The 27993-nt window shown below is 56.0% G+C and overlaps 1 protein-coding gene across 2 annotated transcripts; it reads left to right on the top strand.

The window, feature by feature from the left end:
• The first annotated feature begins 398 nt into the window (after positions 1-398).
• On the top strand, positions 399-27972 carry MYH7B (myosin heavy chain 7B). Of its 2 annotated transcripts, XM_042050649.1 has the most exons (42): positions 399-587; positions 1293-1396; positions 3027-3170; positions 3255-3411; positions 3512-3539; positions 4602-4698; positions 5558-5581; positions 7299-7391; positions 8113-8176; positions 8278-8376; positions 9355-9458; positions 10291-10429; positions 11552-11670; positions 12442-12591; positions 12924-13094; positions 13758-13937; positions 14022-14154; positions 14586-14662; positions 16260-16347; positions 16776-16893; positions 17437-17560; positions 17918-18054; positions 18462-18717; positions 19229-19471; positions 19868-20044; positions 20395-20540; positions 21093-21183; positions 21743-22132; positions 22521-22647; positions 22958-23076; positions 23712-23908; positions 24072-24421; positions 24904-25028; positions 25308-25423; positions 25550-25742; positions 25820-26023; positions 26130-26255; positions 26371-26541; positions 26793-26897; positions 27278-27373; positions 27529-27666; positions 27853-27972. In XM_042050649.1, the coding sequence occupies exons 1-42, from the start codon at positions 491-493 to the stop codon at positions 27856-27858; spliced, it is 5823 nt and encodes a 1940-aa protein (XP_041906583.1). In that variant the 5' UTR covers positions 399-490; the 3' UTR covers positions 27859-27972. The 2 variants fall into 2 exon arrangements, with proteins under 2 accessions (XP_041906583.1, XP_041906586.1); XM_042050652.1 differs by lacking the exons at positions 399-587; positions 1293-1396; positions 3027-3170; positions 4602-4698; positions 5558-5581 and having other exon boundaries at positions 3352-3411.
• Positions 27973-27993: the final 21 nt, after the last annotated feature.

Consider the following 27993-nt stretch of genomic DNA (forward strand, 5'->3'; position numbering starts at 1 on the left):
GATAAGACATCCAGCCTTGCTTTTATCTTCCTGCAGTATTGGTCAGCAGAATAGCCCTGGGTCTTTGCAGAGGGTTTGTGTAGGGCACCAGGGCTTCAACAGGTCTGTAGAGCAGGGATAGGTTTTAGCTGAGTTTATCAAGGAAAGGGGTGTTACTGACAACCTCACCTAAAGTGGGAATGTGGATTTTGACACCAAAGCGATTCTGGCTCACCCAGCTGGGACTTCCATTGTGGGGATGACAGCAGCAGAAGGGAAAGTGCTCAGTAATTGTCTCATTAATATCATTTCTATCAGCTAGCAGTGTTGTCGCTGTCTTCTCTCGCTCCCTAAAATTAAAAGCTTGTTTGGTGTCCGTGTTGCTTTTGGTTCTCAACCCCATGGCGAGCAGTTTCCCCATGCACTGACTCCTTGTCCTTCCCTCCTGTCAGCGCTCAAGTGTCCTTCACTCTTCCTTCGCTGCTGCCAAATCTCCCTCCAGCCGGACAAGATGTCTATGCTGGACATGAGCGAGTTTGGGGAGGCTGCTCAGTACCTCCGGAAAAGCTACACGGAGCAGCTGAAGCTGCAGACAATCCCGTTCGATGGTAAGAGCCCGAGGCTGCTCAGCACAGCCCTGTGTGTGTCCCCGGGCCAGCCCCTCTGCCATGGCTCTCTTAGGAGTCCTCCCTGCCCCTTTCCCTGTGCTGCTCCTCAAGGCATCACAGACACTGCAGAATTGCCCCACCACCCTGGAGGGCAGGAAAATCTCAAAAGTGGGAAAAGCAGGTTTTGGAATTTCCCCTGGTTTGCTGAGGTGTGGGTAGAGGTGATCCTTCATCTCCCCCGACCCTGAGGGGCAGGGGGCTGAGGGAGATGGGCTGAGGGTCTGGTGTCAAAGCCTTCTGCAGCTTTGTTTCATTTCAGAGGTGTCCTCCCTGTCCCAGCCACCCCATTTTTCCACGGCTTCCTATGCTCAGGCTCCAGGGCCCAAGTTGCTCCTCTCAGTTGGGCAATCAAGGAGAATTTTGCTTCCTCACGCTGTCCTTTTCTCATGACGGTCTGAGTGCAGGCACACATGAAGCAGCAGAATCCTGTCAGGCTAGAAGTTGACTCCAGCAGAGTAAACAGCTGCCAAACACGACAAGGGCAAAGAAATCCCAGCTCCTATGACTAAGAACGTAGGAAGGAATCACTGTCCTTCCACATTATCAAACTGCATTTATGTGGCTTTCAGTTGACAATTTCAAATGGTCTCCTGCATTTCAACCTGTATTATGTCTCCTTTCCTTTCCTTTCCATTTCTCCTACAGGAAAGAAGCGAGCTTGGATCCCGGACGAGAAAGAGGCCTATATTGAAGTGGAAATAAAAGAAAGCTCTGGTGGCAAAGTCACTGTGGAAACCAAAGATAAGGAAGTAAGCAAATACCTTTCCTTTTCTGAGGGAAAGCAAATGTGTGCAGAGGGGGGATACGTGTGACAAGATCACGTCTGAAGCCATGAGCTCTTGCTGATAGCCCTGTCCCGCTGATCAGTCGTGCCCCGGGGGGACACACACAGCAGTGTCAGCACACGTAGGCCAGTTGCTTGCCAAGAGTGGCCTCAGTTCAGCATCTCCCATCGAGGGGTTGCTGCCACAGCCGGGGTATCCTTCAGGACACACTGAGGGCACGGTGGGGCTGGCCCAGCACAGCTCCTGGATGGGGAAGCACCCCCCAGAACAGCCCTTTGTGATGCTGAACCAGTGCCTGGCTCATCCCGAGGGCTGAAACAACAGGTAAGGGGCCAATTGGCCAATTCCTGCTCGTTTTAGCCCGGATTTGCAGTGGGGTGAGCAGTTGGGAGGACAGGCTGTGTTGGGTGGTGAGGCTCTAACTTTCTGGCAGCGGGAGGGAGGCAAAGCAAGCAGGGACCAGCTGGTATTTGTCAAGATAATATTCAGTGCAATTAGCTGCAAATGATCTTAATTAACATTCCTTTCTTGGCTATGAGAGTCTCATGGCCCTGCAACTCCACTGCAGAGCAGAGACTCACACTGGTATGAAACTGGGGAAAAAAACCAAGGACCTCGCCAGGCAGTAGATGATAGACTTCATTATTTCTATTTCTTCTCTAGTCAGAATGGCACTAAGAAGGGTTCGTGCCTGCCAAATGTGAAAAAAAAGATATGTAATTGTCTTTGAAAAGTGTCAAGGCTTTGAAAATATTTTTGTCTGAATTTTGGAAAGCAAGTAAAATTTATCATAGAGGAGTTATAAATTTTAAAAGTTAATTTTGATATTTAGAACACCTTCAGATTCTGAGAACAGTTTCCAAACCCTCTTTTGCTGTTACCTCTTGAAACTGTCTTTTTCATGATTTGTCATGGATTTACAAAATCAGAAACTATATCAGCTTTCCCTGGATCAGCATTTCCAGCAGAAAGTTTCAAGAGACATAAAGCCCACCCTTATCCTGTGTACCCTCCTGCTTTTGACACCTGATGCCTTTTAACACCATGCACTTCACCTGTAAAAAAGATAAACCTCTGAAAGATTTCATTTAATCTTTATTAACAAGACCATTTGCTAAATCCAGCTTCTCCCATCCAGGCCAGATACGTAATGTGATCGTTTCCCCGTGCTTGGTCTCGTGGGATTAAATAAATCCAGTTTTAAGTGATGGGGTACAGGCTTCAGCTGTTTGCCCAAATAACCAGGGATCTCTTGGAGCAAAAGGCTGCACTGCCACAGGCTTTTAGGCTGGGAAGAAGAGCACAGGATGGAGGTGTCAAACACATTGCAGGGGAACAACCTGGTGTTGCCCAGCTTGGACCTCCCCTGGCAGGCTCAGCCACAGCCCCTCTCGCTGAGGAGGGAACAAGCTGGGCTTGCTTGTCCCAGCTGGGCTTTGTGGCTGGGTGCTGGTGGGGCTGTCCTGGGCCTGTCACCCCAAAGCGGTGGGCAGCCCTGTCAGGATGACAGCAGGCACTGGGGCCAAGGTTGTCCCCAGCACGGGACTGTCAGGAGAACTGGGGTCCCTCTGACGTGTCCCCCCTCCTCTGACAGACGCGGGTGGTGAAGGAGGACGAGGTGCAGCCCATGAACCCCCCCAAGTTCGATATGATTGAGGACATGGCCATGCTGACACACCTCAACGAGGCCTCTGTGCTCTACAACCTGAAGCGCCGCTACTCCCACTGGATGATCTACGTAAGCCCATGGCACGCGTGGGCTGGGGAGGTGAGGGGCCATTGGGACACCCCCTTCCCTCATCCACCCATTTTCCCCCCGCAGACCTACTCGGGGCTCTTCTGTGTCACCATCAACCCCTACAAGTGGCTGCCCGTGTACACGGCGCCCGTGGTGGCAGCCTACAAGGGCAAGCGGCGCACGGAGGCACCGCCGCACATCTACTCCATCGCCGACAACGCCTACAACGACATGCTGCGCAGTAAGCCCTGCCCTGGGGGACCCCAAACGGAGGAGTCCGGGCTCCTGGGACAGGGGTGGGGTGGGCAGCGCTGCCCTAATGCCGGCTCCTTCTCTTCCAGACCGTGAAAACCAGTCCATGCTCATCACGTAAGTGCCCCTCCATCCCCTCGCCCTGCCCAGCCCCGCTATGAGCAGTCGAGACCCCCGTGCCGCGCTCCCTGGATGGGCACCCTGTGCCCAGAGGAGCCCCCCCGGCAGTGTCCCGTCCCCCCCCATGCCGGCAGCTGTCACCCTTCCCGCCCAGGCTGCCGCCGCCACCGTGCCAGGTGACAAAGCCCGCGCGGGCCGGGCTCCCCCGCACCCCGACAGCTGCGGGAGCTGCCGTGGGGCGCCCCGAGCACCGGCACCCTCCCGGGAGCGAGGGGAAAGCAGAGATGGAGGCCAAGGCCAGAGGGAGATGGTGGCCGGAGGGGCGGCGGCGGGGGAGGAGGGTGACGTGGGAGGGTGGAGGCCAGGTTGATTTCAAGTGACATATAGATAAGGGCTATATAAAGGACTCTAAAGGACCCTTCTCCGCTGCCAGGAGCCACGGACATTTTTAGCCTCGGCCATGGCCTAATTAGGAAAGGCAGGGGCTGCGGAGAGATGCTTGGCGCGTGTCCGGTGGCGGCTCCGCTGCCCGCTGCCCCCGGCTCTTTGTGATCTGGGATTACAATGGAGAGCGGCTCACTAACTATAGGGATGAGCTCAGCGGGGCCCGCCAGCTCCCCGCAGCCCACAGCGGGCACGATCCACCTCGGCGCGGTGCCGCTGCCATCTCCGAGATGCCCCAGCAGAGCCGGGCGTGCTGAAAGCGCCCGAGCGGCCGCGGGCGAGGCCGGTCCCCGCTGACCCCGGACAGCTGCAGCCCCGCGGCCAGGGCTGGCCCGCCTCGGTGGGCGCCTCGTGCCACGCCTGCAGTGGGCAGCTGAGCCCCCGCGGCACCTCCGGAAGCCGGGCAGAGCCCGGGCTGGCAGCCGGCAGGGACACGGGGAGCCTGGAGCTGGGTGTCGCTCCAAAGGCAAGCCCTAAAGACAAGCACGTAGCCCGCCAGGCTGCGGGATTGAGAGCTCCAGCCTCTCCATCCCTCTGAGACTTCAGGGTGGCTGCGATGAGTTGTGCCTGTTCTTTGTCTCATGCCCTTGATCTGTGTATTTCTGTTACTCTAAGCGGAGAATCTGGTGCTGGTAAGACTGTAAACACCAAGCGGGTCATTCAGTACTTTGCCATTGTCGCAGCCTTGGGCGACACACCGGGCAAGAAAGTAGTAAGACCTTCTTTTGAAACAAGTTCTTGTTGTTTTCTTCCTTTCTTTCTTTGTTTAAAAGTTTTTTCCCCCTCCTTCCCCTTTCTTCTTCTTACTTTTTCTTCCCCAACTTTTTGTGTTTGGAAACTAGTTTTGGTCTGACCCGCCCAGGGCTTGGCTTTTCCCTGACTTTTGAACAAGCAAGGCTTGAAATTATTCTGCTCAAGGGGAAATGGATTTTCTTTTTTTATGTGGCTGCTCAATCCGTGCAGCCTGGAAGAGGTGTTCTTTAGTTGTTCTCCTTCTCTTCTCTTCCTCCTTCAACACCCCAGTGATGTTCTTAAGCAGCATTAAAGGGATGAAGTAAACCTTCCATTTCCCACCTTGCCTCTTTTAAGCCTTGCTTTTCAGCATTTTCTCCTTTTTTCCCCTCCATTTGTTAATTTTGACCCTTTTCTACCTTGTGCTTTTCTTGCTCTTGTTTTGATTCTTGCTTTTCTTTGGTGCTGGTTATTTTTGAGCTGCCCTTGCAATTGCTTATTTCTTCTGGATACCTTGAGGCTCCAGCCTGCTTCCCCCTCGTGGAAGCAAACTGGCTGCTTTAGGTATCTGACAAGCAACACTTCAGCATTATTTTCTTTCCCCTTCTTTGAGTTTGAATTTAACTGTTCTTGCTTTTTGATGCATTTCTTTATTTTTTTGAGCTAATCTATTTAACAACTTTTTGGCCTCTCCTATAAAGTTTAATCCTCCCAGGTTTTTTTTTTCTTGGACTTTTTTTGGCACTAAATGGTCATGCCCTGCTTTTCTGACCATGCTTCTTGTGGTTCTTGCCTGACTTTTCTGGATTTCTAAAGACAATTTTCTCTCCTTTCTCTAGGCAGCTCTTGCCACTAAAACTGGGGTAAGTGTTGTGGACTCTAATGCTGAGGACAGAGTTCTGCTGCACCACAGATCTATGACGGGGTGATGTGTGGGGCTTCTACCTTAGGTCTGGGAGCAGCACCTTGGCAGTGTTTAGTTCTCCACTTGGCTTTGTATCTCCCCTCTTCCCATAGTTGGAAGCTTTGCTGTTTCATCTCTTGGTGTCTTTCTGCCTTTCTGACTCCAACTTCTCTGTCAAGGGATAATTACTCCTCAAACATTCATTCCTATCCAGTGTTTGCCTGGGGGTGGTGTGGGCTCCTCCAAAGGTGAGGTGAAGCCTCCACTCTCTGAAGATCCTCCTCAGCCTCAAAGCCCAGCTGAGGGTGGTGGTGCTGAGGGGCAGGAGAAGACCCTTTTTGCCACAGGCAGCTCTGTGCTCTGGCTGCAGATCAGTGCCCTGCTGGTGCCTGGACTTGCCACCCTCTGCAAAGCCCCAGACTGGCTCTGCCACCACTGCAGGCAGCTGATGTCCTTGTCTGGGGGACATTTCTGAGGTGTTTGCTCCAAGGAAATCCAGCAAAGGTTCAGCCCCTGGGGCTCCTAACACATCCTTGGCCCTTGATTTCTCTGAGCCTTTAGCTGGTGCACACCCTTGGCTGGGGGATGTTTATCATCACATGAGTGACCACCTGGACAAACTCAGAGTGACACAGCTCAGGGGCTGAATCCGTGGGTCTTGGGGCTGCCCTCACTGGACCTCATAGGCCAGGTAATTTTAGGTCAGGCTGAGTTTAAAGATAAGAGATCAAGGGATACTCAGGTGATAGTGTGTTGGTAACTGTGTGATTCACAGCTGCTCCCTGTCTCTCTTGCCCTTCACACACCTGGAGCTGCAGAGCTGGGGAGCAGTTGTGGTTCCAGCATTGGAAAGAGAGGGTGGCTCTGGGTGGGCAGAGCCCAGAGTTGGTGTTCCCCACCTAAGGAAAGCCCTGTGGATTGTCATGTGTCAGAGCACAGGCAAAAACTCCCGTGAAAAATCCTGCAGGTGCCTTTGCCACCAATCTCTATTGCTGATGTCAAACCCCACCATCCTTCATGTGGTTTGGCACCAGTCTCTTGCTGCTCTCCTCAAATCCCTGTCCTGCTTTACCTGCATTAGACAGAGGCTGTCTCTTTATCTTTGAGCAGAGAAACACATGGAAAAACAAGGTTAGGAGAGGATTAATCTTAGGGCTTGCTCAGGAGAGCTCCAGTATTCCCAGCAGATCATGCCAGCTGGGACCTGTGGTGTATTCCCATCACACTGGGACCCTGCCATGCATGTTGTTGGTGTAGGGACCTCTTGTTTCACAATATGCTGTTGATGTGAGCTGTCCTAGACATTTGGTTTGCTGGAAGAGGAAATGCCTGATGTCAGAGAGCCTGAAATGATTCAGACTGTTGTGGTGACAACATGAGCTTGCTCTTGGTTTGCATATTGTAGCTCCTAAGAAAGGACTTCTGTGTGCAGAGGGGACAGCAGCCTGGGTCTCCAGAGGGACCAGTTTAGGCAAGGAGAAGCCCACAGAGAGCACTGCTGCAAACCCCAGCTCTGCTGATCCCTGAACTGAGCTGCATTGCCTGGGCAGGCCAGGAGGTGCCTCAAGGACAGCTAAGGAGTGCAGCAAGGAGCCCCTGGCACTGCCCCGAGTTCTTGGTGACTGATCCCCTCTGGCTGTGTGGGACCTCACACATCCTTTGGTTTTGTTTTCCAGGGCACCCTCGAGGATCAAATCATCGAGGCTAACCCAGCCATGGAAGCTTTTGGCAATGCCAAAACCATAAGAAACGACAACTCCTCGCGTTTTGTGAGTGCCTCAGCAGGACGGGGAGCTGTGGGTGTTTGTGTGGGCTGGAGGCACGGCGAGTGGCACTGTGGGTTCGTGCAGTGTGAGCCACGGGCATGTAGCAGGGATCTGCTTCCTAGTGGGAATGCACTGCCAGGGCCAAGTTTTTTCTACTTACATCAGTGCAGTAAATGGTGGCCAGCACGAATGGCCCTGGTGTCACAGCCTGTGGCTGGAGAGACATCCCTGGCAGGACCCGAGCTGAGAGGGACAGTGAGCACAGCCCAGAGTGCTCTGGAACAGATGAGTGTGTCCCTTCCAAGATGCAGCATTGTTTTTGCTAAGCCCAGCCTGGCTCTGCTGTGGCTGCAGGGCTCCTGTGCCTTGGAGGGGAGGGAGGCACTGCTAGGGGAGACCCTGAGCCCAGCACAGAGCAGGGGCTGTGGGCAGGCTCAGTGTCACAGCGCCCTGCAGAAGTGCTTCGTGGTAAGAATAGGCCTGAGGACAGGCATTTATCTGCTGTCAGTGAAATTTCTGCCTGCCTGGTATTTAAACCCCTGGGCAATGCTGTTTGAGCTTCTGCAGGTTACAAACCAGAGAACTTCACCCCTTTACAGAGCCCAGTAACTTGCCTGGCATCAGCAGAAGCGCAAGAAGCAGGAAATTAATTCAGTTTCTAGGGCCTGTTCAGAATTGTACCTATGTAGCCAAGCCCACACTTACCTCCCGTGTGTGTTTTCAGGGCAAGTTCATCCGGATCCACTTTGGTCCCTCAGGGAAACTGGCCTCTGCAGACATTGACATCTGTGAGTAGCTGCACTGGGGAGGGAATTCATCCCACTATTTGGGCTCAGCTCTGGGAAGGAACAAGCCCTCCTCTGACCCCCTCTGCCCTATTTCATTCTAGATCTTCTGGAAAAATCCAGAGTGATTTTCCAGCAACCCAAAGAACGAAGCTACCACATCTACTACCAAATCCTCTCTGGGAAGAAACCAGAGCTGCAAGGTAAGGCAGCCAAAGATGCAGACAGCCCTTAGAGCAGGATGGCCTGAGAACAACCCCAGAGAGCTCTGCTGTCAGCTTTGGCATCCACAGGAATGAGCAAAGCCAGCTCACCATGCAGGTTCTGCCCTTGAATGCTTTGCTAGCTGCACAGGATCATAGGATTGGGGCATAATTTAGGCTGGAAGGGATTTCAAGAGGCCATCTAGCCCAGCCTCCGTTATCCTCACAGGCTGAGAAGTCAGACTAAAGCCCTTTCTGGCACTGTGTAGGAGCAGAGGTCACTCAGGGTCTTTTTGCAAGGTGGGAGTGTGCTTTGCAAAGCTGCCTTGCACAGTCCTCATGGGGTGGTGGGTACAGCACTGACCTCAGTGTGTGCAGGCTGGAGATTCACTCATTTTGGGATAGAGGGAAGTGTTTTGCAGCCTCCTCCAAACTCGTTCAGCCTCCCTAGTGAGATGACGTGTTTCAGGTGAGCTTGGGAACAGCTGCACAGCTCTCTCAGGGCCTTGGAGTAGATCCCCAGGACAGCCCCCCCACCTGATTCGAGTTTGTGCTGGGGCAGCTCTGTGCTCTGAGCAGCCTCCCGGTGCCACATCACACTCAGGAAGCCTTTCCCCACGCAGAAGGATGGTTGGCACAGCCCCCTGGGGTGGTCAGCTCTTGGCTGTGGACTCCTGAGCTTGGTGCTGAACAGCACCTTATTAGGCAGGTCTGAGAGAGCAGTAATCTTATCTGGAGTCACAAGGGCATGGTGGCCACTTCTAAATCAGTCTGCAGCCAGGCCATTTCCCAAGATAGCAAGCAGGAGGCAAGCACAGAAGAGGTGGACCCATGTGGGACCTGCCTGTGCTGGAAGAGGCCATTCCTCCCCCAGCTGGTGCCCTCTAGTTGAGGCTGGGGAAGCCTTCCTGCTGCCATCTGTGTGCAGGGATGTCCCTGCCAGGCTGGCCTAACCCTCTGCATGTCACCCCCCAACAGATATGCTGCTGCTGTCCCTCAACCCCTACGACTACCACTTCTGCTCCCAGGGGGTGACAACAGTGGACAACCTGGATGATGGCGAGGAGCTCATGGCCACGGATGTACGTGCACAGCCTCCTTCTGGGCAGCTCTGGGGATGTGTCCTGGCTTTTGGTGTGTCCCTCTTTAAATCAGCTGGGAATTCCCTCTGGTTTGTTGGTGGTTGTAGTGAGCCTACAAGAAGGGGCAGAGTGACTCTGGTCTCCACCAACAGCCTCATCCAGGCAGGGAAGGGAGGGTAATTCCCTGCATCAGGAAGGGCCTGTGGCACGTGAGCACTTCCCACAGTGCCCATGAGAAAGAAGATCACAGAGTCATTAAATCTGGAAAAGACCCCTAAGATCACCAAGCCCAACCTGTGCCCGATCCCCACTGTGTCCCCACCCAGAGCACTGAGTGCCACTCCAGTCCTTCCTTGGACACCTCCAGGGATGGGGACTCCAGACCTCCCTGGGCAGCCTCTTCCAATGCCTGACCACCCTTTCTGGGAAGAAATCCTTCCTGATGTCCAACCTGAGCCTCCCCTGGCACAGCTTGAGGTTGTTTCCTCCCATCCTGTCCCTGTTCCCTGGGAGCAGAGCCTGACCCCACGTGGCTGTACCCTCCTGTCAGGGAGCTGTAGAGATTGGTCAGGTCTCCTCCTGAGCCCTCAGCTTGGGAAACCTCCTGCTTGTGCATGCTAGGCTATTCCTTTTGCTTTCAAATAGGTCTTGTGGGAGCTGGAGCCACATTCAAACCCCACAGACAGGTTTCCTTGGTTAGGTGCCCACCAGACAGAGCACCCTGCCCAGCCCCAGGCCAGGGAGAGCACCTTAGGAGATGGTGGGAGAAGGAACCAGCCCTCACCTCAGTGTGGTGAATTTGTTCTATCTCTACTGCTTTGTGTCTCCTCAGCACGCCATGGACATCCTGGGCTTCAGCAATGACGAGAAATATGGCTGCTATAAAATAGTGGGGGCCATCATGCACTTTGGGAACATGAAGTTCAAGCAAAAGCAGCGGGAGGAGCAGGCAGAGGCTGATGGCACTGAAAGTGAGTTGGGCTCTGTGCTCCGGACCTGCCCAGCCTGGCTGGGTGCCCACGTTCCTGCAAGGCCAAGCTGGGGTAGCTCCCCATGCCTGGCCTGTGGAGGTCAGTGACCCTGATCCCAAACACCCACACGGTCTTAGGCCCTGCTGGGGGTGCACAAAGGGCTTGTCCTTGGGCAGGAATATTTAGGACAGTCTCTCTGCAAGATGGGCTCGTCTGCATCAGACTTATCTTGGCAGCATCACAGGGTGTCAAACCCTGGCTGGGCTTCATCTTGTGCAGTCTCCTCCTGCTCCTCATCTCCTGCACTTCACTGGACACCATTCCAGGCAGGGCATCCACAGAGGGTGAGCCAGGCCATGAGCACGACCTGCTCAGCTCACAGCCTCCTGAAGAGCAGCTAGAGTAGGACACAGTCACTACTTTTCTAGGTTTGTTGCTCAGGAAAATCCAATGAAAAGCACAGATCTAAGATCAGTCAGGCTGCAGAGCAAACCTGAAGGGACAGGGTGACTTTCCAGCATGTGCAAGGGTGAGAGAGGGGAGCTCTAGCCCTTACTTGGAAGGCTTGAGCAGGGATCCAGCAGAAATGACTACCTGGATCAGTCTGTGTCATGTTAACATTCATGAAAGAAAAGTTCTCTTTGCCTCAGGAATGGCAGCACAGGCATTAGCTGCTACCTGGCAGTTAATGAAGGTTTTGATCTGGCAGTGATTTCCCTACAGAGGTGTTTTTCTAGCTACAGTCTGCTATTAAGAGTTTATGAAAGACAATCACCTCTCTTCTGGTCACTTCAAATTCGCTGCATGGAAATTCAAACTTCCACTGGAAAATGCATCAAGATTCCCAGACCAAGAAGACTAAAACCTGATAAGCACTTGATAAGGCGCAGCAGGTATCCAAGCAGTAACTTCTCAGGCAGGAGCTTCAGACTTTAAAGCATCATAGACTATCAAAGATGGAAAATCACACTAGACACTGGAGGAGACTGGAGCAGGTGGAAAAACCAGTGTGGTTAGCACTGATCATCATAAGAGCTGGTCACTTTTTATTTTGGTTCCTTTTTCCCTTCCCAGACCTCCCTCCTGCCTTTGTGCTCCTCATTCCTTTGTGCTGCTTTCCAGGTGCTGACAAAGCTGCCTATCTCATGGGGATCAGCTCAGCTGACCTCATCAAGGGGCTGCTCCATCCTCGTGTCAAAGTGGGCAACGAGTACGTGACCAAAGGTCAGAACGTGGAGCAGGTGAGTGTGACAGGACAACAGGACACGCGTCCCCTGCTCGGGGGTGCTCAGGCCCACCGCCCACTGTGCTCTGCACAGCACCACTGGTGCCTCAGTTCACTCTCTTGGGTGGAGGAAGAGACTCCAGAGGAGCAGGAGAAGGTGTATCTGCAGTTCTTGGCTTTCAGCAGCAGGGAAAGTGGGTAGCAGAGCTGGCTGATAGCTTTGCACATTAACCAAGGCTGGAGATTCAGTGCAGTGCCTTTGAAATGTGGGCTGGATCCCAGCCAGAGGAGCTCCAGGCTCTATGGATCTGCTTCAGAGACAGTCACACTCCTGCAAAGAGTTCAGCCCTGAAAAGTAAAAAACTCATCTGAACACTCATCTGAACTGGGAGACTCAAATGCGCCAAAAATGTATCCTGTCAGATTCCAGCCACACCCCAGTTAGGAACCCAGACCTGGCCTGGGTCGTGCAAGCCAGCCCTCAAGTACAGTTCAAGAGGACCTCAGGAGCTGCTGTCTTATCCAAAGTGGGCTGTAGGCTCCTGCCAGGCACAAGGCTTCTGAAAATACCCCTTTAAACTGAATTTATGTCCTAAGACCTTGGAGGCAAGATAGGCTAGGTAGGCAGGAACACACTTGTGAGGAATGTAAAACTAATTTTGGAGCTTGTACTGTAACCATGAACTTCTTGGATCAGTCTGTGTGCCAGGAGGAGCTCTCTCTCAGCCTCTGGCTCCTGCAGGAGCCAGGAGAAGCTCACTGTGTGCCCTGGGGTTTGCCTTGGCAGGTGGTCTACGCTGTGGGGGCCCTGGCTAAAGCCACCTACGATCGCATGTTCAAGTGGTTGGTGACCCGCATCAACAAGACCCTGGACACCAAGCTGGCCAGGCAGTTCTTTATCGGGGTACTGGACATTGCAGGCTTCGAGATCTTTGAGGTGAGTTCTGCAGGCCCCTGCAGTGGGTTCAGGGGAGTGTTGTAGGGACAACTCAGTCCCCTGGTGTTTGGGAGCTCTGTCTCCTCTAAGAAACTGCTGGCCTTGATGAGGAAACAAGCTCTTGTCTGATGTTTCTGGAGCAAATGGGCAGCTCTCAGGGAATGATTTAACACTGCTGTGGGCACCTCTCCAGTGAGTGCTGGCTACCTGCTCTGGTAGCAACACAGCTGAGCATGGCAGGGATCACCCCTCACACCCAGACAAAGCACAGGAGTGAATCCCTTCACTTCTGGAGCTCCTCCTTCTGACCCAGGTCTGCTTTGTTCTTGCAGTTCAACAGCTTCGAGCAGCTGTGCATCAACTTCACCAATGAGAAACTGCAACAGTTCTTCAACCACCACATGTTTGTCCTGGAGCAGGAGGAGTACAAGAAGGAAGGCATCGAATGGGTCTTCATTGACTTTGGCCTGGACCTGCAGGCCTGCATCGACCTGATTGAGAAGGTAAAGTGTGAGGCAGGGCCCAGGGCTGGTACTGCTGGGGGATGGTTTGTTTGCAGAGGCTGCAGCAGTGAGAGGTGCTCTGCTACCAAAATTAAATGATTCCCTCCCCAGTCAGTGGCAAGTGCCCAGCTTTATTTTCCCCACACTTACAGTTCAGAGCTTCCAGCCCACTGAGACCTTTTTGACACAAATTTTGACTTTATGAAAACATGGAAATTCTGTTCCTACCCACTGGTGAGCCACAAAACCTGGTGCAGCCTTTTCCTCCAGAGAGCAATCATCTCTTCCCCTTTTCTCCTACCCACTTGCCCCTCAGTGCCTCTTACTTGAAAATATTTCCACCATTGCATGAAGGAAACTGTCTTTTTTTTTGAAATGGAGCAATCCTGGAGAGGATCCCTCCTTCTCAACAATCTGTTGGACCAGGGCAGGCTCCTAGCTCCCATGGCTTGCAGGGCTGGCCAGTCCCACATGGGCCTGGGAGGTCAGATACAGCCTGGAATATGCCAGTGACAGCTTGGCCCTATGGCCAATGTCTTGCACCTGGATTAGGATGGGATCTCCCAGGTCAAGCCTGTGCTCATTGGCACAGAGAATCCCGTTTTGGGATGGGACGTGGCAATGCTGAGCACAGCCCTCTTTATCCCCCCCCTCTCCCTGCAGCCCCTGGGAATCCTGTCCATCCTGGAAGAGGAGTGCATGTTCCCCAAAGCCTCTGACATGACCTTCAAGTCCAAGCTCTACGACAACCACATCGGGAAGTCGCCCAACTTCCAGAAGCCACGGCCGGATAAGAAGCGGAAATACGAGGCCCACTTTGAGGTGGTGCACTACGCTGGTGTGGTACGTCCCTGGCAGCTCTTCCCAGCATCCACACCTTCCCCTGGCGGGGACAGGGCTGTCCTGACCTTTCCTCTCTGGGGACAGGTGCCGTACAACATCGTGGGGTGGCTGGACAAGAACAAGGACCCCCTGAACGAGACAGTGGTGTCCGTCTTCCAGAAATCCCAGAACAAGCTCCTGGCCTCTCTGTATGAGAACTATGTGGGCTCTGCTTCAGGTGAGGAACACCCTCACCCCGTTTTTAGCCTCAGTCTCTCCCCTCCTCTCCTCCATGCCCAGCTGTTGGTGCAGCATCCCTGTCCCTGGCAGCCCAGGCAAAGGGAAAATCCACATTGATCCCTAAAATCCTGCCTGGCCTGAGTAGGTGGGTGCTGGTCTGAGGGCTTGTAGGGCTGTTGTGGTGGCCCTGTGACTTTGTGGGTGAAGGGGTGTCTTGCTACCAGGAGCTGAGAAGCAACACCCAGAGCTGGGTACTGTGGGAGGTGTTTTTGGTGGTCAGTGCCTTTGTTCTGCAGCAGGGCACAACCACCTATGCTTTAGAAACAGCAAGGGCTGTGAGAATTTTAGAGGTGTTTGGGGGTGCCTCTGAGTCCCTCAAGCCAGGCAGATGTTTTGCTGATGTAAATAATCGATATTTCAACCCCACAGAGGAACCTCACAAGCCAGGGACCAAGGAGAAACGTAAAAAGGCAGCTTCTTTCCAAACAGTGTCACAGCTGCACAAGGTAAGAGCCAGCCCCTCATGCAGGGCTATGAGGGAAACACGCTCTGAGAGTCCCACTGGCAGTCCCACTTCCCTGCCAAGCTTCTTGGCTTCTTGTACCTCCTGGGGCCTGAGGGACCAGCAGAGCTCCTGAAGGAGCACCAGAGCTCCTGAAGGACCACCACTAAGCCAAAGCCCCCAGCTCCCTCTCATTCCTGGGCAAGGGGCCTGTGCCTGGCAGAGTCCACCCCTGTCCCCATGCTCCTAGGGCAGGACATGAGGCTCCAGGGTCCCTTGGAGCTGGGCTCGTGCTGCTCCTGCCCACGTGACGCTTGCAGCAGCTCCTCCGCCTTTGAGAGAGCGGCAGTTAAGACTTGTAGTGATGTTTAGATAATTAATTACATGAACATCACTTTAAGTCTGTGCTACTTCTCTCCTCATTCCTGTCAGCGGGAAGGACAAGCTTTGGGCAGAAGAAAATGGAGGAGGATCTTGCAGGTCTCTGAGCAGGCAGCTCCCTGTCCTGGGGGGTGACATGACCCATTTTACAGCTCAGGATGTCACACAGCTCCATCCCATGCTCAGCACAGGAGTTACTTGTCCAACCCAGAGCTCAACCAACTGGAAAGCAGCACAGAGGGATGTGTCCTGCCATCACAGCCTCTTGGTGACAGGGCAGTGGACACGGCCCTGAGGCTGCCAGAGCTCCGGGAGTGTTTGGACAATGCTCCCAGGCACTGTTGGGGTGTCTGTGCAGGGCCAGGAGCTGGACCTGGATGATCCTTGTGGATCCCTTCCAACTCAGAACATTCTGTGATTCTGTGCCGGGGTGCTTGAAGAGGGCAGCTCTGTGGCAGAGCTCCTGCTCAGGGAGAAGTGTGACTTTCCTCCTTCTGGACAAGTCTCAGGCCTTGGGGAAAGGTGCCTGCAGTGAGGAGTTGCCCCATGGTGATGTGGAGCTGTGGGAAGGTGTTCCCTTCCCTGAACTGGTCCTGGATAGGCTGAGCCTGTAAAAGCAGGGAAAGGGAGCTGGAAAGATCAAGGATGCAGATGCCTTTCCCACAAGCAAAGGCAGGGCTGAGCCTTGGAGAGACAAGGAGGTGCAGTCTGGATCAGCAGGGCCCTCTGGCACGGCCAAAGGGGGTGAAGCGCTGTGGAGGTGCAGGGAAATCCTGCATGTCCTAGCATCCTCTGCCTGCAGGCAGTGTGGACACCAGCACTGGAATTGCAGGGCGCTGAGCACAGAGCTCTGTACCAGGAATATGCTCAGTCCTGTGTCCCTGGCTCTCCTCTGCAGCAAAACTTTCCCTACAAGTACTTGGGAAGCATCAGGCACAGCAAACCCCTCTGGCACAGCAAAACCTGCCGGTGCCATTTGGCCTGTCTGCCAGCCCCGTGCCCTCTGCCATGGCTCCCACCCTGGCACTGATCCTGCCCTGGGGCTGGAGATGTCCACTGGCAGGACAGCAAGAGGAAATTTCCCCTTTCTCATGCCATAAGGGGCTCTCAGGGTCTGCTCCCTCCCTGCCTGTGGGGGGAAGGGGCTGGAGAGAAAGAGAAGTGTTGTAGGGAAGCAGAGCTGTCCTCTCAGCCCCTCACCCTCTGTGTCTGCCCTGCAGGAGAACCTCAACAAGCTGATGACCAACCTGCGCTCCACCCAGCCCCACTTCGTCCGCTGCATCATCCCCAACGAGACAAAGACCCCAGGTATGGGAGAGCTGAGGCAGCAGCCTGGCAGTGCCCCTGGGGACAGCCACATATGGGAGCTGGCAGGCATTCTTGCACCCACCCTCTCCCCAACCCTCTTCATGCTGCCACCGAGCCCTGACCCCATCTCAGTGTTGAAACTCCTGCAAGCCAGGCCAATCTCTACTGGGGATAATGAGCTTTGCCACGCTCCCATTTTGGCTGTGCACTTGGCACTTGTATAACAGCAGCCGTGGATGAGTCTTTCAGGCTGAGTTCCACCATCCAAGGCCCAGGCTGCAGCACTGGTGCTCAGCACAGACCTGCAGGACAGGCTGACACCTGTGTTCAAACCACGGGATGTTCCCAGGGTTCAGGCCCAGGCTACAGCTCCATTTCCTCTGCCTTGATGGGCTGAGCATCAGCTCCATGTCTGTCCTCCCCCACAGGAGCCATGGATTCCTTCCTGGTGCTGCACCAGCTGCGCTGTAACGGTGTCCTGGAAGGGATCCGCATCTGCCGCAAGGGATTCCCCAACAGGATCCTCTACGCAGACTTCAAGCAGCGGTAACGCCTCCTTTTTCCTTTTCAGCAACCCACACATGTTTTGAGGGCAGACAGGCTTGTCCTGGCTCCAGCTTGTTCCCCCACATACCCCCAAGTGCCTGTCCAGTTTGGGATAGCTTTGCTGCTGGCTCTGGGGTGCCAGCCATGGAGAGTTTGGGATGAGATCTTCACGTTTGAGGTGCTGAATGCAGGGCTGGTGCAGGGGGATGGTGGCAAGGCTCAAGCCCTCAGATCCGGGCTCAGATTTCTCTCTGCCCTTGGGATGGATCCTTGGGGTTCTCCAGCTGGTCCCACCCATGCTGTTTAGCCCAGGTCTAGTGAGGCCAGTGGCCTCCTTGCACAGCCCCCCTGATGTTCAGGGACTAAATTCTGGCAGGGTTCCTTGGTGCCTGCAATCCTGTGCTCTGGAGCAACTGGTTCACACACAGCTTCAGCCTGTGGTGCAGCCACATGGCTCCAGTGGGAACTGGCATGACTGGGGTTCTGGGATGATGGTGGTGCTGCAATCCTCCTGCATGGTCTCCCTCTGCTTTTTCCCCACAGCTACCGTATCCTCAATCCAGCAGCCATTCCAGAAGACAAGTTTGTGGACAGCAGGAAGGCCACAGAGAAGCTGCTGAGCTCCCTGGACCTGGACCATGCACAGTACAAGTTTGGTCACACCAAGGTTAGAGCGGGCAGCTGGCCCTTGGGAGGGATGAATTGTCCCTCCTGTTGCTCTCCATGCCTGTGTCTGCCTGGCCACAGCCCTGCTGTAGCCCTGCACTCTGCAGGGTGTGTGTGGCCCTTGAAGGAACTCAAGCTGGGAAGAGAAAGAACAGCTCTGAGCAGGTCACTGCTGCCTGACCTTGTCCCACCCACCACAGCAGCTTGTCCCTGCCAGGCAGCACGATGTGCTCAGGGCAGGAGATCTGGTGCCAGATGCCTGTGCCGTGTGTGGGTGCACCTCCAGCTCTCCCTGGCAGGCTGTATTACCCCTGAGCCCTCTGTTCTTCTGCTGTTGACTCTACTCTCTTGCCCGCAGGTGTTTTTCAAGGCTGGTTTGCTGGGCTTGCTGGAGGAGATGCGAGATGAGCGTCTGGCCAAGGTCCTGACAATGCTCCAGGCCAGGATCCGTGGGTACCTCATGCGTTTGGAGTACCAGAAGATCATCAGCAGGAGGTAGAGTTGTGGGGGCAAAAGGCAGAACTTTGTGTCTCCTTGTCTCTTGTGCACATGTCAGTGGGTTTGACCTGTGGGACTTGCCTGTGTCTGGCAGGGGTTGGTCCTGAGGGATGGAGGCAGACCTGGAAGAGATCTAGCATGGCCCTGGTAGGGAGGATCTAGGTGTGGGGAGCCTCTGGTTTCCTCTGGAAGATTCAGAGGGAGGCAGAGTGAGGAGGGCTGAAATCCAGGCCACCCCACCAATCCCAGCAGGGCCAGTACAGTGTGCAGACAATGTGCCACTCATTCACCATTGTGCCATTTGTCTGGCTGGTGGAGAATGGAGCCGTGTCCAGGCCTGCAGAAGCCAAGATGGGACATGGGGAATGTACACCCTTGGTGATGCTGTGCTTGTATTCCCCCAGGGAAGCCCTCTACACCATCCAGTGGAACATCCGGGCCTTCAATGCTGTCAAGAACTGGTCCTGGATGAAGCTGTTCTTCAAGATCAAGCCTTTACTCAAGTCTGCTCAGACTGAGAAGGAAATGTCCAACCTGAAGGAGGAATTCCAGAAGCTGAAGGAGGCTCTGGAGAAGTCTGAGGCAAAGAGGAAGGAGCTGGAAGAGAAGCAGGTCTCCATGATCCAGGAGAAGAATGACCTGGCTCTCCAGCTGCAGGCAGTAAGTGCTTCACCCTCTCTCTGGAAGTGTAAAAACAGTGCAGGGCCCATGGGTCGAAGAAGGAGCAGAATGTCCTGGAGCCCTCCTTCAGCCTCTTGCAGTTCTGAGGCTCCCTCATTGCCACAGTCAGTCTGAAACACAACCTAAGGCTGTGCAGAGCTGAGGTACCATCACATCCTGGGGCTGTCACAGGGATTTGTGAGCCCCTGGCTCTGGGAAGGGTGTTCTCCTCACAACGGGGTGGGAGGGAATGGCAATGTTTGCTTGCCAAATTTTGTGCGGTTTTTTGTGCCAGCGTGTCCTTCCTCTGGAAAGATGGAGTTGCTCTTTGGCCCTGGTTGGTGTGAGTGGTTGTCCTGCACACCTTGATTACGGGCAGTGACTGGAGCTGTAGTTTTTGTACATCTGAGCACCTTGGGTTTGCTCTGTCCCTTCCACAAGGAGAAGACCAGGGCTGTGAGCAGAGTCTGGGGGCAGAGGGTGAGCCCTGGCTCTCCTGTGCCTCTCCCAGGAGCAAGACAACCTGGCAGATGCAGAAGAACGCTGTGACCTGCTCATCAAGTCCAAGATCCAGCTGGAGGCCAAGGTGAAGGAGCTGATGGAGCGTGTGGAGGATGAGGAGGAGATGAACTCGGAGCTCACTGCCAAGAAACGCAAGCTGGAGGATGAGTGTGCAGAGCTGAAGAAGGACATCGATGACCTGGAGATCACGCTGGCCAAGGTGGAGAAGGAGAAACACGCCACGGAGAACAAGGTAACCGACCTCCCTGCAGCACCCAGCCTCACTGCCCTGGGGCCTCAGTGCTTGTGGGGACACCAGAGAAACATCTGGGATAAGGCTGCTGGTGTGGGGGTGCTGGGGCAGGGCAGAGGGAAGAGGGGAGTGAGAGAGGGCAGAACCTTCCATGTCCTGCCTCATTGCCCAGAGGGGTATGGGCAAATGGTTCTGTGCTGTGGCAAGTGATTTGGAGCATGGAAAACCCCTGGTGGGACCAGCCTGGCCAAGGGGAGAGGGGCTGGCTGCCGGTGGGGTGCTGAGCTGCTGCTGCCCATGGATGGACTCCAGCCTTGCAAGGATCAGACTGCTGGAGTAGCTTTGCACCTCCTCCCTCTGAGAAGATTCTCTCTATGTTTGTCCTCGCTGATCCAGGTTAAAAACCTGATTGAGGAGATGGCTGCTCTGGATGAGATCATTGCCAAGCTGACGAAGGAGAAGAAAGCCCTGCAAGAGGCCCATCAGCAAGCCCTGGATGACCTGCAGGCTGAGGAAGACAAGGTCAACACACTGACCAAAGCCAAGGTCAAACTGGAGCAGCAAGTGGATGATGTGAGTCACGGGCCAGTGAGAATAAAGCAAGAGAGGTTTGAGTCGTATCTCCAGGGGAGCCCAAAGGCTGTCCCTGAGTGGGATCTGGAGTGTGGGATTGTTACCAGATCCCTGTTTAACATGGCCAGTTGATGCATAATCCCACTGACAAACTACCCCTGAAACAAGAGGTGGTCTAGAGCCCCTCCTGGAGAGCAGTCCTGGGCTGAGGGAATGGGACTGGAGACCGGCTGGGAAACACCTCTGGCTCCCAGGGCTGGGTGAAGTTCCCACATGGGTAGTGGACATGGGTAAGGGTGGGGCTGCAGAGGGTCCTTTCCCTCCCTACCCCACCTCCCTTCATTCTGCAGCTGGAAAGCTCTCTTGAACAAGAAAAGAAGATCCGCATGGACCTGGAGAGAGCAAAAAGGAAGCTTGAAGGAGACCTGAAGCTGTCACAAGAGTCTGTAATGGATCTGGAGAATGACAAACAGCAGCTGGAGGAGAAGCTCAAGAAGTGAGTGCGTGACACCTGCCTGGGCTCTGGGCTTGCTCTGCTCCTCTAAATTTAGTGGATGTGTGGCCTCTGCAGGGGCTCTGGGCTGTGGCTCTGGGCACTGCTGTGTGACCAGTCCAGGCACGATGAGGGCTGGGTTTTCCTGGGCACTTTGCAGAGAGGCTGAGGAGCTTGTGACAGACTCACAGACCAGGGCACGATGGATCTTCCTTTGGGCATGGGGTTGGAGAGGAGGGGCTTGCCTGGCAGGATCCAACACTGCTGGGGCCTCAGCTGCAAGTACAGACTTCAGTCATGTCTCATTCTCATTGGGGAGCTGGAGAACACCTTGGGAGCTCAGAGGGAAACCCTCAGAGCCAGTTATCTGCCTATTTGGCTGCTCCAGCCCTCCCTGTGAGCTTTCCATGAGAGTCTTCTTACCCTGCAGTCCTTTCCTGTGTGGGCTTGATTGTCCTCTGGCCTGGGTGTAACAGTGCAGGGAAATTCAGGAGCCAGAAGGAGCTGTCAGAACAGTGTTTGTCTGACCAGAGGCTCTGCCTTCTGTCTGTACAGGAAAGAGTTTGAGATAAGTCAGCTGAACTCAAGGATTGAAGATGGGCAAGTGATGGAGGCCCAGCTGCAGAAGAAGATCAAGGAGGTCCAGGTATGGTGGGAAGAACTGTTCTTACAGCCTGGGAGCCTGAAATTTCCAATAGATGTGCTGGGGAATCTGCATGGGCCAGTCCCTCTCTGAGCACAAGGGCATCTCCTTGGAAAAAGCTGGCATGGCTGGCAGGAGCCAAGCCCTCTGCCAAAACATGGTGGGTTGAAAAAGAAAGAATGAGGTATTGAGGTGAACACTATCACCAGCCTGAGGAACAGCTTCCAGGACGTAGTTCTCTGTCCAAAATAAAAACTTTAATCCAGTGCCCAAACTCTGAAAACCCAAATCTAGGACACTGGGCTTCTTCCTATCAGAGACAGATCCCCACAATCATGGAAGATCCCATGAAAAGTAGCTCATGCCAGCTGGATCATGGCAGGGATAGAGAAGACCAGGAGCTCCAAACATGCTACCAAGGAGCACCTGCCCCCCGAAACAGCCCGAGACTGGTGGCTTCTTGCTTCCCATCATCAGCAGAGACACTGCTCTGCCTGCAGAGAGCAGAGATGCTGGAGCTTCACCCAGAGTTTGGAGCATCTGCCCTTTTCTGTGTGTCCAGGCACGCGTTGAGGAGCTGGAGGAGGAGCTGGAGGCCGAGCGAGCCGCCAGGGCCAAGGTGGAGAAGCAGCGGGCGGAGGTGTCGCGGGAGCTGGAGGAGCTGAGCGAGCGGCTGGAGGAGGCCGGCGGCACCACGGCCATGCAGCTGGAGCTGAACAAGAAGCGGGAGGCGGAATTCCTGAAGCTGCGGCGAGACCTGGAGGAGGCCACGCTGCATCACGAGGCGCTGGCGGCTGCCCTGCGCAAGAAGCACGCGGACAGCGTGGCCGAGCTGGGCGAGCAGATCGACAGCCTGCAGCGCGTCAAGCAGAAGCTGGAGAAGGAGAAGAGCGAGATGAAGATGGAGATTGATGACCTGTCGTCCAACGTCGAGTACATCACCAAGAACAAGGTGGGTGCTGGTTCTCCACGGGGCTGTTTTGTTGCTCCTGTGGATGTCAGTGGAACTGGGTGCAGCATCACCAGCACAGCCATGTCCATGGGATGGTGTCTCAAATAGCTCTTTGCCATGGCCAAGTCCCTGTTTGACCCACAGCTTGTCCCTATGTCACTACAGGATGCTTTACTTGTCCTAGTCAAGTTTGGAGGCTCTGGGAAGACATTTCCTGGGAGTCGGACTGCAGAGAGCCCCTGTTAGCTTAGCAGGGAGCTCTGGCAGGCTCCTGCTCTCTGCCTTGTGTGCCTGTAGGATCCACTGAGCGGGACAGGGAGTCCCAGGGTGGGAGAAGGGTGCTCTGTGGCCAGAGCTTGGCTCAGCCGGGCTGTGTTGGTGCCTGCAGGCCAATGCTGAGAAGCTGTGCCGCACCTACGAGGACCAGCTGAACGAGGCCAAGGCCAAAGTGGACGAGCTGCAGCGACAGCTGACGGACGTGAACGCCCAGCGGGGCCGGCTGCAGACCGAGAACGGTGCGTGGGGCACGAGCCAGGGGCACACGGCTGCCTCGGGCATGCTCTGACTCTGGGGTGTCTGGCTGGGGGAGTGGGGTTCAGCCAGGCAGTCTGTCCTCTTTCTCCCATGGAGGGAGAAGCTAGTTGTGCCTCAGGAGGGATTCCTTGCTGGCATCCTTTGCCTTTAACTGGTTGCCCATGGCCCAGCTTGCCCTGGTGGGGATACAGCTGGGACAGCTGGAGGCCACAGGCTCTGGGGGAGTGTGGGCTAGTGCAGATTGCAGCCCTACAGCCCCAAAGGAGCTGGTTTGGCTCTGTTTGAACCCAGGGGAGCTTAGTCGGCTGCTGGAGGAGAAGGAGTCCTTCATCAACCAGCTGAGCCGTGGCAAGGTCTCGTTCACACAGAACATTGAGGAACTCAAGAGGCAGCTGGAGGAAGAGACCAAGGTGAGGTTTCAGGGCATGGCTGTGTTGTAGTGCTAGGTTTGGTTTAGCTGGCTGCAGCTTTCCCTGAGAGCTCAGTGGGGCTGCTTAGGGCAGTGTGACTGTTTTCGCCCTCCCGTAGTCCTTTTCGGACGGCTCCGCGGTTTTGCTCCAGCAGCCATCAGCTCTACAACACAGTGACAGCGAAGGAGGCGAGAAGGGTCTCCCCATGAGGGTTTCAGAGGACTTTTAATAGTTTCATCTTGTCCTGGTGACCCCCAGAGGCAGAGAGAGCTCATGGTGCGGGCGCAGGGGGGTTTTGTCAGATTGCAGGGGCGGTCCCTGGGAGGAGTTGGGGTGCAGGGACCGATAGGGAGAACCCGAGGGGGTGGCCAGGGCTAGGGCAAGGGAAAGCGGGGTGGGGGGGGAAGGATGAAATACGGGATCAGAAAAGCGGTGGGTAAACAGATCACCACATGGCTGGTCTCTGGGTGGCACTGTGGCAGTGGCTCAGACTCTCGGGCAGGGGAGGTGGGCCGTACCCTGCACACAGGGCAGCTCTTCACCTGGGAAGGACAGAAGCTCCCTGCTGCTGTTCCCAGTCCTGGCCACGGCCTGTGTCCTGGAGCTGGGGTCAGCTGCTGCTCTCCCTTCCTCAGAGCAAGAACGCCCTGGCCCATGCCCTGCAAGCCTCCCGGCACGACTGTGACCTGCTGCGGGAGCAGTACGAGGAGGAGGTGGAGGCCAAGAGCGAGCTCCAGAGGAACTTGTCCAAAGCCAATGCCGAGGTGGCCCAGTGGAGAACCAAGTACGAGACTGATGCCATCCAGAGGACTGAGGAGCTGGAGGAAGCCAAGTAAGTCCCACGGCATGAGTCAGTTCCCTGTGGGTGGCAACTTTCTGTTCAACAGTGGGGCTCTCCCAGACCCAGGGGGACACAGCACGCTCCTGCCTGGATTTGAGGCTGTGAGGCGGGATGGAGCTGGGGCAGCGAGCGCTCACCCCCGTGCCATCGGCAGGAAGAAGTTGGCCACCCGGCTGCAGGAGGCAGAGGAGGCCGTGGAGTCCGCCCACGCCAAGTGCGCCTCGCTGGAGAAGACCAAGCACCGGTTGCAGACGGAGATCGAGGACCTCTCGGTGGACCTGGAACGCGCCAACTCGGCCTGCGCTGCCCTGGACAAGAAACAGCGCAACTTCGACAGGATCCTGGCCGAGTGGAAGCAGAAGTACGAGGAGACCCAGGTGGAGCTGGAGGCGTCGCAGAAGGAGTCGCGCAGCCTGAGCACGGAGCTCTTCAAGCTCAAGAACGCCTACGAGGAGTCCCTGGACAACCTGGAGACCCTCAAGAGGGAGAACAAGAACCTGCAGGGTAGGACTGGGCTCAAGTGCTCCCCTTGGGCTCTGCCCAGACTCGTGCTCCTGCCCTGTCCTCAGACATGTGGGATTGGGTCCCGTGTTGGCCAGGAGTGAACCTTGCTGCTCAGCCCATCCCTTGGAGGGATGCAGCAGCCCTGCTGGGATGCCAGTGCGTGTCTTGCCCTCATGCTGGGGACACTCTGGGAGGACAGGCAGAGCCACTTGGCTCCTGTCCCCAAATGGCTCCTGTGCCCAAATGGCACACGAATTGCTGTGTGGCACTGCCTTGGGGGTGTTGCTCTTGGACCAAACAGGTCCTTGATGCCTCTTCTATGCTCTCTCCCAGACTGCAGAAATGTCCCCAGGCACAGCCTTGGCTGCTCTCCAAGGGGCTGTGGGGCATCAGCTGAGCCTGGGCAGGGGGACGGGGACATCACTTGCACTGGGCTGGCCCCACAAATTCCTTCCTGACCAAATTCCTTCTGTCCATGGCAGAGGAAATTTCTGATCTGACTGACCAGATCAGTCTGGGTGGCAAAACCATCCATGAGCTGGAGAAGGTGAAGAAAATGCTGGAGAATGAGAAGAGCGATATCCAGGCAGCTCTGGAGGAGGCTGAGGTGAGTCCTTGTTTCCCATATGTTCCTGCTGCCCCCAAGAGCCACTGGCCCACCCTGCAGCTCTGGCTGGATGCTGCTGGGCAATGACAGTCCTGAGCCGGGCTGTGACCCCTGGGAATCCCATTCATGGGGGTCCTGCAACCACTGCAGGCACTGGGGTGGCTCCACCTGCTCTGCCCCCATAGCAATGGGCTGGGGGGGACAAGGCCAGGCTGGGGTGGGTGGCTGGGGAGAGCCCCCTTCCCAGGAACCACCTTCCCATGGCTGAGCTGTCTCTAGGGAGCCCTGGAGCACGAGGAGAGCAAGACCCTGCGCATTCAGCTGGAGCTGAACCAGATCAAGGCTGATATGGACAGGAAGCTGGCAGAGAAGGACGAGGAGTTTGAGAACCTGAGGTGTGTGGGGTGAGGGGACAGGCTGGGACGTCACTGCGGGGGCAGAGCTGGCACTGTGGCCCCGGCAGGGCTGCCCCAGGCTGGGTGTCCCCAGGGGCCGTGGCTGACGCGGGGCCTCTCCTGCAGGCGCAACCACCAGCGCGCCATGGAGTCCATGCAGGCCTCGCTCGACGCGGAGGCCCGGGCCAAGAACGAGGCCGTGCGGCTGAGGAAGAAGATGGAGGGGGACCTGAACGAGATGGAGATCCAGCTGAACCACGCCAACCGCCAGGCTGCTGAGTTCCAGAAGCTGGGCCGCCAGCTCCAGGCCCAGATCAAGGTTGGGACAGACTCGGTGCTGTCCCTGCTGCCAGCTCGGCTCTGTGCTGTCCTCACTGACCCCACGCTGCCCCACAGGACCTGCAGATCGAGCTGGATGACACCCAGCGCCACAACGACGACCTGAAGGAGCAGGCGGGTGCCCTGGAGCGCCGCAACAACCTGCTGCTGGCAGAGGTGGAGGAGCTGCGGGCAGCGCTGGAGCAGTCGGAGAGGAGCAGGAAGCTGGCGGAGCAGGAGCTGCTGGAGACCACTGAGAGGGTCACCCTGCTCCATTCCCAGGTGAGGCACTGCCAAGTCCCGTGTCTCCACTGGTGGGAGAGTCAGGAGTCTGTGTAGCAGTGGTGAATGGCCAGCCCCAGTCACAGTGAACGTGCTCTGTGTGCAGAACACGGGTCTCATCAACCAAAAGAAGAAGCTGGAGGCAGACATCTCCCAGCTGAGCAACGAGGTGGAGGATGCAGTGCAGGAGTGTCGCAATGCTGAGGAGAAGGCAAAGAAGGCCATCACGGATGTAAGAGAGTGGTGGGAACTGTGCTGCGTGGCTGGGGAGAGTCTCACGACTTCTCCACTGAGCCCCTGGTCTGGCCTGGCCTTGTGATGATGTCCCCCTGCTCTTGGCCTCGCAGGCTGCCATGATGGCTGAGGAGCTGAAGAAGGAGCAGGACACCAGCGCACACCTGGAGCGCATGAAGAAGAACATGGAGCAGACCATCAAGGACCTGCAGATGCGCCTGGACGAGGCAGAGCAGATTGCTCTCAAGGGGGGCAAGAAGCAGATCCAGAAGCTGGAGGCCAGGGTGAGAAAGCAGGGGCAGATCCCTGGCTGTGTCCTCCAGGAGCAGGCTCCTGGGGCTGCCCCAGTCCCTGCCGCACCAGACTCTGCCCCAGCCCTCTGAGGCCAGGTGGTGCCTCTGGGGGAGCAGGGCCCAGCTCAGGATGGTATTAGCCTCTGCTGTGGCTTCTCTGAGCTGGGAAAGTGGCTTGGCCTCAGCTGGGCTGGTGTTGGTGCTTGGGAGCCAGGTGCTGAGCTGGCCTGTGCCTCCTGCAGGTGCGGGAGCTGGAGGGAGAGGTGGATGCAGAGCAGAAGAAGATGGCAGAGGCCCAGAAGGGCATTCGCAAGTACGAGCGCAGGATCAAGGAGCTGAGCTACCAGGTACAGCAGCTCTGGACACAGCTCCAGCCCTGGGCCAGCAGCACCTGCCACAACTCTTGCTGCTTGGCCTCTTGTGGTACCCAACAACCCACCCACCGAGCCCAACCCAGCCTGGGCTTGTTCTGGGCTCTGTGTAGGGAATGACAACAGCTGGACAAGCTTCTCCCTGTCACAACATCCACTCTCTGCTCTGGGTCCTTCTGCCCATTCCCCAGCACCTCCTGAGCTGGGTGTTGGGACACGGGGGAACCAAGGGACAGGTGCTGTGACATGGGGCTGGGGGCTCGGTTGGTGCTGTCTGTCCTGGCACCACTGGGACAAAGGTGAGGGGCAGGTGAGGGGCTGCTGGGGTCTGACTAAGGGGGCTGGGGCACTTACAGGCTGAGGAGGACCGGAAGAACCTGGCTCGGATGCAGGACCTGATTGACAAGCTGCAGAGCAAGGTCAAGAGCTACAAGCGCCAGTTTGAGGAGGCAGTAAGTGCCCATCACTGCTCTGGGACAGGGGACAGGGCTGCCCCTCCCTGGGACTGGCTGCCATGGCTGCCAGGGGCCGCAAGAGCAATGTGGGGAGCTCGGAGCTTGCTGTCGCCTGTGCTCCATGCACCCACCTCTCCCCTCCCCCTGCCCAGGAGCAGCAGGCCAACTCCAACCTGGTGAAGTACCGCAAGGTGCAGCACGAGCTGGACGACGCCGAGGAACGCGCCGACATCGCCGAGACCCAGGTCAACAAACTGCGGGCACGGACCAGGGACGTCACCATCTCCAAGGTAGGCACTCGTGGATGGGAGCATGGGGAGGTGGGCAGGCGCTCCTGCCAGCCCTGGAGCCAGAGGAATGACCACACAGCCCCAATCCCAGCCTGCTGTGGCACTGCCGCCTCGCTGAAGGGTGGCTGAGCACTCCCTGCCTCCAGACCCCAGCTCTCACCAAAGCCTTTTGGGGATTTCTTCCAGCATTAGGAGCCCTGGCTGCCTGCCCTGCCCTGTCCCAGATGCTGCTGTAGGTTGGAGGCAAGTGGCTGCAACAGTCACTGTCAGCTTTGCACTGCATGAATAAACGTAGATCTGCCAGGACTGGCTCTTTTGTGCGTCACA

The sequence above is a fragment of the Corvus kubaryi genome, unplaced genomic scaffold (genome assembly GCF_017639235.1).
Source record: "Corvus kubaryi isolate FWS band 111438036 unplaced genomic scaffold, C.kubaryi_AGA036_p1.0 134, whole genome shotgun sequence".
Classification (NCBI taxonomy): domain Eukaryota; kingdom Metazoa; phylum Chordata; class Aves; order Passeriformes; family Corvidae; genus Corvus; species Corvus kubaryi.

Excerpts from the sequence above, each read along its gene's own strand:
- MYH7B (XM_042050649.1), top strand. The coding sequence starts at position 491 with ATGTCTATGCTGGACATGAGCGAGTTTGGGGAGGCTGCTCAGTACCTC. Across the intron at positions 13,095-13,757 it reads GCATCGACCTGATTGAGAAG|CCCCTGGGAATCCTGTCCAT; the intron begins GTAAAGTGTGAG and ends CTCTCCCTGCAG. Across the intron at positions 21,184-21,742 it reads AGAAGATCAAGGAGGTCCAG|GCACGCGTTGAGGAGCTGGA; the intron begins GTATGGTGGGAA and ends CTGTGTGTCCAG.